This window comes from Poecilia reticulata, chromosome 9 (assembly GCF_904066995.2).
Source record: "Poecilia reticulata chromosome 9, P_reticulata-male-v2, whole genome shotgun sequence".
In the NCBI taxonomy this organism is placed as follows: domain Eukaryota; kingdom Metazoa; phylum Chordata; class Actinopteri; order Cyprinodontiformes; family Poeciliidae; genus Poecilia; species Poecilia reticulata.
This window is the reverse complement of record NC_088838.1, coordinates 21295331-21309086: the sequence shown is the minus strand read 5'-3', so window position 1 is coordinate 21309086 and position 13756 is coordinate 21295331. Positions and strand designations below refer to the sequence as shown.

General features: G+C 37.4%; 1 protein-coding gene across 6 annotated transcripts in view; it reads right to left on the bottom strand.

Moving 5' to 3' along the window:
* The window catches only part of grid2 (glutamate receptor, ionotropic, delta 2), a 446512-nt gene that overhangs the window by 211461 nt on the left and 221295 nt on the right, over positions 1 to 13756 (bottom strand). For all 6 annotated transcript variants that reach the window (XR_014088939.1, XR_014088940.1, XM_081610703.1 and 3 more), the window contains one exon: positions 13340 to 13627. Coding sequence is in view for 4 of the 6 variants with exons in the window: in XM_081610703.1 (XP_081466829.1) it covers positions 13340 to 13627 (288 nt within the window). In the remaining 2 variants the exon portion in view is untranslated. The remainder of the gene's footprint in view (positions 1 to 13339; positions 13628 to 13756) is intronic.

Sequence of the window (13756 nt, the reverse complement as noted above, 5' to 3'; positions counted from 1 at the left end):
ACTGGCAAGCAAGAATCAAGCTTAAAGGTATATAATGAATCCCACCCATGACCTGTTAAGAGGTGAAACAATATGGCTAATTGTGTTAAAATTGACTCTATACCAAGATTCCACTCTACTACAACCTTTGGATGCATCGTTCTAACACACCAGAACAAAATGCATGAGTAACCTACTAAACATTTCATCAAGGTTGGCCTGGTAACGACCCATACTTTTGATTCACATGAGCTGGACTGAAAATGTATCAAAAAGTTGCAAGCCATTGGCTCTGTAGTACTGGACTCCTGGCATACACCATTTGATCACAGTAGTGACTTTTTTTTTTCTAATCTCTATGCCGCGGCAGACTGCAGCACTTGGATTAAAAATGTGTCACAGTCTTTATATTCTGCATATTCAATACATGGTTAACTAAACTATTCCTATGTGTAAGAGCTTTAAAAACTTGTCCTGCAGAAATACACTCATTTTTATTTGGCAAATTAGCTGGAAATATGTCACAATAGTATCGCTGCACTTTATGTTATATTGGGACTCTGGTAAAATAATTGACTAAGATGGAAAAGGATCTTGATTCAAGCACCAACCACTATAATTACTCCTATTAGAAATTATTTTTGTATGATCACAAAACCAGGACGCAAGTGTTAATGTTTTACAGTGACTCATCTGCTCTTAATGAGCTACATTGCAAGTCAAGGTAATCCTAATTAAAGCACTTTGGTTGAGACCACTGCTAATGATGCTGGCAACAGTGAGAGAGATGCCACTCTCTCTCTGTTGAAAGAGAGAGGGAGAGAGAGTGCAACCGAGCTAAACTTCAGTATGTAAAGCATCAAGTTAATGATCTATTTGATATGGAAAATGGATGACACTGTCGTCACTGCCAGTGTCACATATGAGCAATTAACCGGATTGATTAAAGTTGTTAAGGCCACAAGTGCTTTGGTGATAGAGTGATTCCATCAAGGCCAGAATTTTGAGGTTCTGTATGATATCAGCAGGAGAGACACATGCAAATACTGTGCTTAAAGCAAAATCCTCCACACACTAATCCATAGAGGTCATAGATGCTGCAAAACATAAATAACACCTTGAGTTTAGTCTGCTAAATAGGGACCAGAGGACACAGTTTTGAATGTAAGTATAAAAAAATAGACATGCAAAAATATAAAATCTTTTCCAATCGCCCAAAGGTCAATTTGCAAAATTGGCGTTCCACATGCAGATATTCTATTCTTGGAGCTTGAACATTTTGTATGGTGGTCCTCCTTTTCAAAGGACAAGGCTTGAGCATGTATTAGTCCACTGAGCGTATCATTGACTTTGAGACATTTTCCATCAAGGTACTTCAGGACAAGTCAGTGAAAAAAAAGAAAAGATTGGCACCATTCTTGCCCACCCAGGGAATAATCTGTTTAAAAAATATTTCTCTGAGAAACTGAATAGGACCATTAACACAATCACTACACATCAACTGGAAAGATTGTTACCCCTGTTCACCTTACTTAACCTACCTAAGTCTACCAAAAAACAACAACATAAAAAAAGAAAACATATCTGCAAATTAGGTTCAGTCTTTGCAGCCTCTTATTCTTATTTCCCCAGTTCTCATTAACTTTTCTGACTTGCAAATTTTACCACCCAATAAATTAATAAAATCAAGAAAATTATAAAAACAATAGGTATTTTATATTTTCATACTGCCAGACTGCATAAGTTTATCACATTCACATTATGTTTCCTTGTTTATTTTGTCACTTTTGAAAAAGATTCATTCATCCGTCTGTCCTGAACCCCAAGAGCTCCCTAACGTCTCTAGTGATTGATGCTTGCGCTCGGGCTGGGTGTGCTTGATTGTTCATTGTGTCATCATAATGGGAGTTTTTTAGTGTCATGGAATCCTTGCTGCTAAATGTCAGTTTTGATGGAGGAGTATAAGTGTAACCTGCCGTCCTTGTTCTATCCATTTAATGCCAGAGACGGGCTCAGCATTTAATAATATGGTAAAAATAAATTATGCCCAGTGGTGCAATATTTATTAAATTTATTAAACATTTAACCTTTGTTTTCACAAAACTGCCTGTTAACTCAGACTAAACATTTAGTTTGTAATTATGATTATATTGGGGTGAGAGAGAGAGATTTGCACATCTTGCTTTGTTGCAAGACATGCAAATCAAAGGACCTTGCAATTGTCTTAGCTGAAGCACAGCATCACTGTAAAACATTGATGGTAAAATGCATCACATTAAGAGAGGTAAAAGCCATGAATCCAAAAACAACATGAAATACACAAAAAGCTGAAGAAGAAATTCAGTTCCTTCAATGAAGAAGTGTTAAATTAAGCAATTCAAATAAAACAAATCCAGCGGAACATGCAATACAGCACCTTGGCTTTTATATAGGAGCAAAGAAATAACTCATCTTCCAATCAGTTTTTCTGCTGTACTCCAACTAAACGGTCTGTTTCTGCAGCTCAACAAATGGTCATCCTACAACTATATGCAAATACTGAAGTAACATTTCAACACGTCTCATGTTCTCATGTTTGAGAAATCCTTGAATCTCCTATGGCAGCCAAAAGGGTTTGCTCATCTAATGCAGCGCCTATTGTGCCAATGCTCCACCTTGAAGTTTCAGTCTCCAACCTAGCTTTCACCCACACACATGCACATACAAATGCATTTTAAATAACCAGACTAGTTGCAGCAGCAATTATCAAACATCTAGTAAAAGAGTGAGTAGGCCTGTCACAATAACAAATTTTGCTGGACAATAAATTGTCCAAGAACTTATTGCGATAAACAATAATATTGTAATATTGTAGCGGTAATAATATAGTAATAATGCAAGGATCAATAAAGTTTAAATTCTAATGAACATTTAAATACTGGAACTGCAAATATCCAAATAATAAAATAAATTATGAAGCCAATAACAAATAAAATGAGTTAAGTCTTTGTAAACAAAAGTATCTTTCAAAAAAGGAATAGTTGAGACCAAAGCACCAGACTGAAGACTTTTATCACTAAGTTTTTGGTAATAAAAAAAAAAGATAAGCAAATGAAAACTATCGAGTTTCTTTTAATTTATCATGCGATTAATTGATTTAGTGTTTATTGTGATAGGCGTGAGTCTGCTGAACTTATACAATCTACTTCTCAGTCCAACGTAGTTAACAGTTGTAATGGCGAGCTGAATGGGAGTGTCAGAAAGAGTTGGAGGTTCTTAAAGAGACAGAGGTCTCTTCCAAGGCATCATTTACTGCTATAATGCAATGTCAAATTTCTTAAGTTATTTTTATATGTACAGGATGTCATAACAACTAGCATAGTTACTTGATTGTGCTATAAAATACCACTATGAGCCTGGAGAGTACATTGTGCTATTTTATAGCACAAATTAATAACAAAATCTCACTCATTGTTGTGGCATTGTGCAAATATAGATAATATTGGTAATCCCAAAACACAAAATGTACGTACTGAATGAACTTTTTTCCACCGATTGAACTTTCTTCTATTTTAATTTGCTTTATTTTTGTGATAGGTACACTATGTCACATTCAAGAATTTATCCATAGACATGTTTAGATAGCAAAACAAAACAACAGTTAGCATAGAAATGGACACAATTATATTTTACGGTGGGGAGTTATGAAGATCAAAAGATAAATCTATCAATAAATTGAAAAACCTTTTAAGATATCTGCAACCTGTTCTGTTTTGGTGTTAACGCTGTTTGTTTTGTCTTTCCCTCAGCAGCTACCTGTGGTGATCGTTACCCCTGCCTCAGGCGTTTTGCTGTTCCATTGCTCACAGGCAGTGATTTTTAAAAATAAAGATTTATCCTCAGATGGAACGCTTGGCATTTCTAGCAAGCCCAGGTCAAAAGCATTAATTTCTCAGCTGAAATTCTGCAAGCGTGTTTTGGAACTAAGATCTAGGTGAGGAATTTACTGCGGTTGTGGATATTTATCCCCATAGGGAGGGTGGATGAAGTTTTAGGCCTTGAAGCATCACACATCAGTTATGTCCATTGCTTTAAATCCTCTTCACGTTAAAAGTCCATCTCTTTTCACCTTTTTTCTGCTTCATTTTTTCTTCTTTTTCCCTCTGTTCACTTCCTTTTACCTCAAAGCCTCTTGGCTTCAAACTCCTGGAGTCCCCACAGACAGCTTAACAAACACTTGTAAAAACCCAACACTCTATTATAAAAAGCTTGGCACCTTTGAGGTGTGCATGACCTTTCATATTTCCTCAAATCATCTCTAGCTACCCATACACTGCTGTAGACCATCAACCTGTCTTTCACACAGCTAAACTGTATAGACTTATTATTTTTCACCATTTTCTCTGCCCCCTCATCCTGTAGGGATGAAAATGGTGTTTATTGTTTTTTTAAGCAATGTTTCTCTGGCTTTATTGCACCCTAGTTGCTCAGAGTATTGCATTAGTATTTGTAGAAAGCGGCAAAAATTCTTAATAAATGCTTACTTAGTTCAAATAAACTGCACTATAATTAAGCATCTGGTGGATCTTTTTGTACTCCTTTCTGCTTTTTAGTTCATATAGCAGCACTACATATTAGATTAATTAAACTAGCAACCACTTTCACCACATTTTCATCACATCAGTCATTATCATCCTTGAATTTAGCTAATTAAAATGTCTCACAAATTAATGAAAACCTTTTTATTCAGTCTACATTACAACTCACTGACCAGTTTTTAAATACATACAGTACATTGCAAAAGTATTAAAGCCAATTAATGCTCTCTTTGCTCAGCCTTTCAGATTAGATGACGGATGATGTCATGAACTTTTATCTCTATCCTATTTGGTGTGCTCCTTGGTCTTCATAACGGTGTTTGTTCACCAATGTTCTCAAACACACCTCTGAAGCCTTCTCGGAAAACTTGTATTCATAATTAGATTAAATTACAATTGAGGATGTTGTGTATTTCAGCTTTTCTAAAGATTTGACCTGCCGATACAGATTTCAGCTGCTTCTAATTTCTCACTGCACATGTTTATGTTATTTTATTATTATAAAACTCCTGAGGTAAGAGTTTATCAGGAGTGGAGTTTGCTTTATGTTGATCTTTTTCTGTTCTTTACGTTACCCCACCAAATCTGCACTTTTTCTTTTTTTTACTTGATACATTTTCATTCTCAAATTTCTTTTGTGCTTTGCTCCAAAGTATTAAGCATGACTGCTCTGAGTCTGAGATTCTTTTATGCTTTATGAATGAGTGCTTTCATTTGTCTCCATCCATCTAAGTTTTCCTTTATCACCATCAATCTTTAAAACTCTCTCTTGGCAGACTTTGAATGCAAAGTTTCAATCCCTCCTTTAGTTTCCTGAGCCTCACATGTCTTCTAAAGCAGAATGTCTGGATTTCAGGATCATTAGAGAAAAGACTTAAATCAGATTGACAGTTTCAAAGATAGGAAACTCAGTACTAAACAGAAATTGTAAAAAATGTCAGTGGAAACATGCAATTTATTATTTTTTGATTGATGCTCCTTTTCTGTTGTTCACTACATGCATGCTCGGTATGAGGGACTGCTGCAAAGTCAACAACAACACAAGCAAATGCCTGCTGTCTCTGCGCGCTCTTACAGGAGGTGTGAATACTACGAGTCAATGACTATGCCATCTGCTTGGTTTCCTTAGACAGAGAAAGTTTTAAACTAATGTGAAGAAATGCCTGAGCTAAATGTCCTGTTTGATAATTATAATCAATTGGAATGCATATGTGATTGAATTTAACTGACTTTTTGTATGCCTCAGTATACAAATAAATCAAATTGAATTACATAATTATATATCTTAGAAGATGCAAAGTGGCGCAGTTGGTAGAGCTGTTGCCTTACAGCAAGAAGGTTCTGGGTTCGATTCCCGGTCCCGGTCTTTCTGCATGGAGTTTGCATGTTCTCCCTGTGCACAGTCCAAAAACATGACTGTGAAGTTAATTGGTCTGCCTAAATTGCCCCTAGGTGTGAGTGTGTGTGTGCATGGTTGTTTGTCCTGTGTGTCTCTGTGTTGCCCTGCAACAAACTGGCGACCTGTCCAGGGTGACCCCGCCTCTCGTCTGGAACGTAAGCTGGAGATAGGCACCAGCAACCCTCCTGACCCCACTGAGGGACAAGGGTGTCAAGAAAATGGATGGATGGATGAATTATATATCTTCTGTGAAATGACTGTCATTTCTCACCATAAACATCTATTTAGTTGAAGGAAACTAATTAAATGTAAAACTATCACTTTCACAAATCATTTTTTTCGCCCTAAGCCTATAGTTCTGTAAATGCATCAATTATTTTTACCTCCTTTATCAACAAACAATTTAAAAGGGGAGTAAAGAGACAACACAGGTCCTGCACAACTGTTGAATAGAAAAGAGAAAAAAAACCTTGTGATCCAGGTTCTGTTATACAGGTGAGTAGTTTAAATCCAACAGAAAATGAAGGAACTATTAAGTTGTATTGAGCTACAATTCAAAGCAGTTTTATCTATATAGCACCGATTCACAACCAATGTCTCAAGGCACTTTACAAAAACAAATAATTTACATCTTTGTTGTTTCTTACTCTAGAGAGGAAATTATAACTATCAGACAGCTCTCTTTAGGTATTTTTTCTCAAATTTTCATCAACTTCTGCATTATTGACATCTTAGTTGGTGCAGTAGTGGCTCTCTATGGGATTGACTAGAGACAAAGAAGAAGTAAATGGGCAGGCGTGCTCACAAAGCTTTGGCAACAGGGGATTCTGCACACCTTTGCCCTCAATCCACCTAGCTAATGTCTGCTTCCTGGCTAACAAAATGGATGAACTGTTTCTTCTCAATTCAATAAACTCAGACATCCATTGATCTGCCCACAGTTTCACTGAAACCTGGCTCGGTGAACACACCCCGGAGAGTGCACTTCTAATGCTGGAGTTCCAGCTGCTTTTAGCGGACCAGAGCACAGAGCTCTCAGGGAAAAAGATAGGAGGTAGAATCTGCTTTTACATAAACAAAGGCTGGTGTACATTCTTTATAGAGAGTAAAACCCTTTTGTTCACAGGGGAGTTCTCCTTTGTTTTGGCCGATGTTTACATCCCACCACAATCCTGCACATCAGAGACTCAAAAAGAAGCTCACTGAGCTAATAAGAGACGTGGGAAAACACCTAGACTCTTTTGTTTTTAGGAATTTTAAGAGTGCAAACCTCTCCAATAAACTTCCCAAATACAGACAGAATATCAAGTGTCCAATCAGAGACAAAAACACACAGGTCCATTGTTACACAGGTTTTAAAAAAAAGAAATGCCATATTGTCAAATATAAGGCATTCTGATCATTGTCTGCTTAGTCTCCTTCTGACCTACAGGTGGAAATTTTAAACTTCTAAGGCTGTTGGATAGCAGAAGTTACAGGTCTGCTTTGATTTCACAGATTGGAATGTTTATGGAGCTTCAACCAAATATTTAAGTGAGTTTGCTGAATCTCGTATATCAGTTTATGTTTATGCAAAGATCTTTTGCACCTAAACAACAACATTAACTTTTTGTTCTCTTCACAGCTGCGTTGACTCAAGCAAGAGTCTTACAGCATGAGGGATCGGAGCCTGTAAGCAAGCCAGGAACAAACTGACCAAAGAGATCAGGGCAGCTAAGAGAAACTACACAATAAGCTAGACAACAGCTTCTTAGCAGATGAGCCCACATGCTTGGAATAGTTAAAAAAATTTTACTAACTACTGGAGTTCATCCTCTTACCCTGAACAGAATCCTTCTCTGGCAGACACCTATGACAACTTCTACTGCAGGTTTGAAAGGCAGCCGCTCACACCTCCCGCCAACCCGTCCACATCTCACTCTGCAACACAAGCTCCCGACACACCAACCACCCTGTTCCCCTTAGATCTCCTGCCTAGACATAAGACCTCAGAGGAACATGTTAATTTGCTCTTTCAAAGCAACCTATCAATGTCTCCTCATCCCTCAGGGCCTGTATTGACCAACTAGCCCTAGAAATCTGAGTGAAGACAGGTATCTGAAGCTCTGTGAAGTTTCCTCCTGCTTCATCCTGGTCCCCAAGAAATGCACCATAACAGGATTAAATGACTCCAGGTCTGTCTGTCACACTGACCTCTGTGGTTATGAAATCCTTTGAGCAACTGAAGGACATTACAGGCCCCCTGCAGCTAGGTTACTGGCAAATGATGATGTCAACTTGAGTCTACACTTTATTCTGCACCACTTCAACTACTCAGGGACATGAACAAGGATCCTGTTTATGGACTCAACACCATCTACCCAGACATCTTTTAACCAGGGTTTTTGCAGGTTTCAGCAAGTTAAATGTAAGGCTTTTTAATGAACTTTTACGACCATTATGAATTAACTTTAAAAGCAACACAACACATCACCAGGAACATACAGTATTTGAGCTCATCCCTTTTGGTACCAATCTCGGTTTCAATGGTTTGGAGTTGGGAAAGTTTTTTTTCTTTGTACAAAGTGACAGAGTAAACTGGGGCTTATAGGATCTATAGGATCACAAAGATTTGTCTTTAAAAGAGTGGCAAATTCCTCATTTTGTATTGTTATGTTTTTAGTGTTTACCAGTTAATTACTAAAATGTAACTCATTCAAGTAGTAATAAGGAAAAACAAATGTTAAAATTCATTGGAAATTAATTTAAGGTTATCATTTTATTTAGTTACAGTAATAATTAATTGGTCTCTTTTAGCAGAGAATCAGTCCAGAGCAGTGTACTATCTAGTATGAATTAAATGAGATTAAGACCTCATTTGCACAAGGATGTCACAATTGAATGTTTTGCTTTAATGAATGAACTTGTGCTAAAATATTTTTAATTGCTGATTATACACTAACACACCCACACAACTTTCATGTAATGGTTAACAGACAAAATAAAATCTTATTTTAAAGTCTCTAAATATTTTAACACACGCTAGCTTTAAGAAAATAAATTGCACTTATTCATTACATATTTTAAAATTAAAACACAGGGACAATATGGTGCATTTTAATTTGATGTTTTGTTCAGCTAAGTTATTTTTCTACTTCGCCTCAGGCCCTTCATGCCATTGATAAAAAAAGAAGAAAAAAAAACTAAATAGTAAAAGAAACCTGGAAACAGGGCTAGTGTAACACTATATGGCAACCTCTGCTTTGTGGCGAGAGTTCACTATTTCCTCTGTCAGATGGGATTATGGGGAAGGTCACACAGCAGGTAATAAAAATAGTCACTCATGTTTTCAGGTTTAGTTGGAAAATGAACATTAAAAACACTGAAAAACAAAAAACAGCAACAACAAAAAAAAAAAGTGAAACAACTGAGTAGAGAACAGGAGAGACAAGAAAAAGAAGCAGGGGTAAACTGTGAGAGTAGTGAAAAAGATGGGGTAGATTGAAAACATGTGTTCTCAGTGTCCGGGACGCATCAGTAGAGCTGAAAATAAGGAGTGGGACAGTTGCACTGTAGCTTCATTTGAGAGGACACACTCGACCGTCTGTTCTCTAAAGAACTCCTTGTACAGAGACAAGGCCTTCTGGGAACATTGCTATCATCTTAAAAGACCCTCTCTTTCTTTTACTCCATTTCAAATTCTGGTTCTCTCTCTTTCTCTCACTTCTCTCTCTCTGGTGCTCTCAACTCTCTCCTCCTCCTTGAGCTGAGGGTGAGGTCATTAGGGAGAAATGGTGATATCCTTAAAGGGCCTTCAGTGGCTGAAAGAACACCATTGGCAAAACCCACAGGATTCAAGTGATGAATCAGTGGTTACAAAGCACAGAGGGGATATAGGAATTTAAGTGGGGTTACAAATGTGTGAGTGCATTCATGTATATGTGTCTGTGTCTATTGTGCAGATATTAAGACTAAGCGACAACATATGGGGCAAATTTGGGATTTAAAAGCGGTTACTAAAGGCTCCCTGGAGACGGACAAAAGGTGTTCCTAATTTTACACTTGATTAGTTGAAGTAAAGGTCAGAGTGAAAATCCTTTACTGGGAGGCTTAAATATATGTTGGTGATTCAAAGGCAATTCTAAAGAACTTAACCTTATGGTGCATAATGGAGTGTGCTAACTTTGGTGCAAAAGAAATAAGATTTTGTACTGAAAGCCTCTCCAGATTACAGAATGTATAAGGTCAAGACTTTGCAAAAGTATTCATGCCCCATTCATCTTTTTCACAATCTCATGTTATGACTAAAACTGCCTGGACCTGAAACCAGTTGAGCATCTGTGGCAACAAATGAGGACTGATGTTCATAGACATTCTTTTCTCATACAGAGAATAATGGACAAAGATTTCAGTCTCAAGATGTGCGTAGCTGGTAGAAACATAACCAAAAACTTGAATCGCAAATGGATGTTGCACAGATTTTTGCTTCTCAAAGATGAATTACTCTATGTTGGTGTATCACATGAAATTTTGAGTAGATTTTTTTAACTTTGCTGCTGTTGCCAGAAGAAAATATAAAAAGAAGGTTGAGTTTTTTGCATGCTACTATAGATGGCAAACATAGAAAGGTGCGTGACTTGGGGTATTCAATTCACAGATAAAATGCTTTAAAATCGGTAAAGGGTTAGTCTGGAGAAAGCATTTCTAAACCAATCCAATGCAGAGATCCCCTTGGAGATCGATGCATACAATTGTGTTAATTGACTTCAGTAAGTAGAATGGTGCTCCATTATGGCAAAGGGGAAATCAACAAAAAGTAGAAAAGAAAGAGAATCACCTGAGGCAGAAAACCATTTCACCACTTTACAGCTGAAACTTTTAGGTATGCTATTCTTTTCTCCATCTACTTTTGAAGGGCGTTACGGTTACCGTTTTCCATTAGGCAGCAAAGCAGCTACACTTACATCAGTCATTCAAGTGAGATTCAAAATGCAAAGTGTTAGAAAGCTTTAACCCATCAGGAACACTGGGCCAGCAGTGGTCTCACCTGTATAACCCAGTTGATTTTCATATGTACAATTTTATGGTTAAAACCAATCACACTCTCATTACTGGCATTTTCTGTTGCACAGACATGAACTTCTATGAATGACGTCATTAAAGGTAACCTTTGACCAATTTTGGCTGATCCTAAAATATTGCCGTATTTTCCACACTATAAGGCGCACCTAAAAACCTTCAATTTCCTCAAAAGCCGACAGTGCGCCGGTGCACCTCATATATGGACCAATATTGAGCCACAACAACTACAGTAAGCAGCCGCCGACTTCATTTTCGCCCGTAGAAGAAGCGCGCGGTGCATGCTGGGATAATTGTCAAAACGCTGGTTTGTTAATAAAGTTTGACTGACCTATCCACCTACCAACCTGATAATCAGGTCGTCTGCAGGCCATTTAGCACCATGTTCTCCACGAACATGCTGTGCGCGAACGGAGATCACACACAGAGTTTAGATCAAGGCAAGTTTAGATATAGAGAACCATTCATGCACAAGGTAATCCTAAGTGCTTTACATGCTGTAACATGGAAGACATAAAGAAAACAAAGCACAAGCATAAAAGTATTACTGAAAGGAAAAAGATGCTGAAATACAGATATTAAAGGCACAAAAGAAACTAGTGTTTTAAACAGTTCATTAGTCAGAAAAAAGCTGCAGTTAATTAAAACATTTATCTTGATCTAAGGGAACCAACGGGTTTACAGGCAGTTTGTTGCAGAGCAGAGGAGTATAGAAACTAAATGTTTCTTCACTTTGTTTTGCTCTGGTTCTGGGAATGTTGAGTAAACAGGTCTACGAAAGCCTAAGGTTGCTATATAGTTCATATTTGGACAAAAACCAAAAGCCAAGACCATTTAGTGCTGAAAAGCTTTTCTTTGACAAACCTGGAGTCACTGTAGTGTTAGGAACTTTTATCATATGATCCATGTTCCTGGTGTTGATCAGGACTCTGACAGCAGCTTTTAGTATCATCTGCTGATTGATATTTTCTTTATTTTTACACAGTAAAGACACTTTTCCAGCACTCCAATATACTAAAATAAAAGCATGCAGCATTTTTTGTGTCCTGTTTTGACAGGAATGTTTCTATTTTGACAATGTACACTAAATAAATCTATTTAGTTTCACACTTTGTGTGTCTGCTAAAATTAAGACCTATTAAGACCTATGTCCAGAAATACACAGCTTCCTCGCATGCTCTGTGTTCTGTGAGCCTCGTTAAGCACTGAACTTAAACCTTGCACTTTTTTAGATTCGAAACATTGGTTTCCTTCAAAGCATAAGTGTGTTGTTAGAATAGCCCAGTGAATAGAAAATCTGTGGAAAGACTTAAAAATTTAGAAAAGATAACTTGGCAATCATTTCAGATATCATAGGTATGTAAAGCTGATAACGACCTAACATGGAAGACTTTAAAATACAAATGTACTAAAATGTGTTTTTTGAAAGTGCTGACTCTTTGGGGAAAATTCACACCACTTAAGATTTGAAAATGTTAAGGTTTTTATTTGTAAACATTTTAACTATGACTCCTTTTCTTCAAATTCACAATAATTACCAACTTTGTTTTATCTTATCATATATAAAATTCATATAAAAACACAAGAATGTTTGTGGTTGGAACCTAGACATTTAGTCTATACTTTTAGAGTGAAAGCAACCCACCTAATTGAGATTGGCCATGATGGAGAGTTGACACCCTGACAGGACTGTATCTGAATTCAGTTAGTTGCTTTGTTTTACAATGAAGAAATTCTGCCTGTACCTTTGTTATCCGATTTCAATTTTGAATTCAGGGAACTGCAGAGACCAACCTCAGAAAGAACACGAGAAACTAGACAGATAGATAAACAACATGCTGACGCACCAATGGGCTTTGAACAGGCATGCACAATAACAAAGGCAAAAAATATACCGTGTAGTGTGACGCTTTCGACTAGCACTAGGGCACATTATAAATGAGACATAGGCTATTTGAAGCCTAATGTTATGGTTAATGGCCTGGAAAGAGAGAACGGTGAATGAGAAACTGAAATAGAAATATATATATATATTTTATTGCGAGTAAATATGTTCATATGATAGTATCAATCCAGGTCTATATGCATGTTTTGGAGAGAGCAAGGTTTTAGTCTTCACTATATGGTTAAAAATGTATTAAAATCCTTCCCTGCAGGGAGGTCACTGATACCATTACAGCAAATGAAAAAAATAAGTCCTCTCTAAATTAGAACAATTATGTTGTACTCTGGTAATCATTGGCCTTACAGTATGTAGTCTCTTATTGTTGCAGAGGGAAGAGTTAGCAATAAAAGACAGACGGGCAAGGAAAGTTAATTGACTCACCAAAATCGGAATCGTAGAAAAGGACGAACTTCTGCCAGCTGTATTCAGACACCACCTGCATGATAACTTCGTTGAGGAACACAGGTGGGCGAACCATAAGGGTGTAGTCGTCAGCTCCAGGAATACGACTGGTGGGCGGACATGTCGAGCGCGGCGTTCCCACTGGGGAGCGCTGGATATAGAGATGGGGTATATGCATGGCATCGGCCAGTGTTTGAAGGCTACCTGCTGACATGCAGCCAATAGAGCTGACCAGAGCCAGGATACCACGGTTCATCAGCTCGCAAGCTAGATGGAGGGGTAAGGAGAATAGGAAAGGGGAAAACAAGAGAAAAACTGGTTACTTTATGTTCTACCATTACATATTTTATAGCACAAATTGTCATGTTTGATTTATGGTAATAAATTTACCATAAA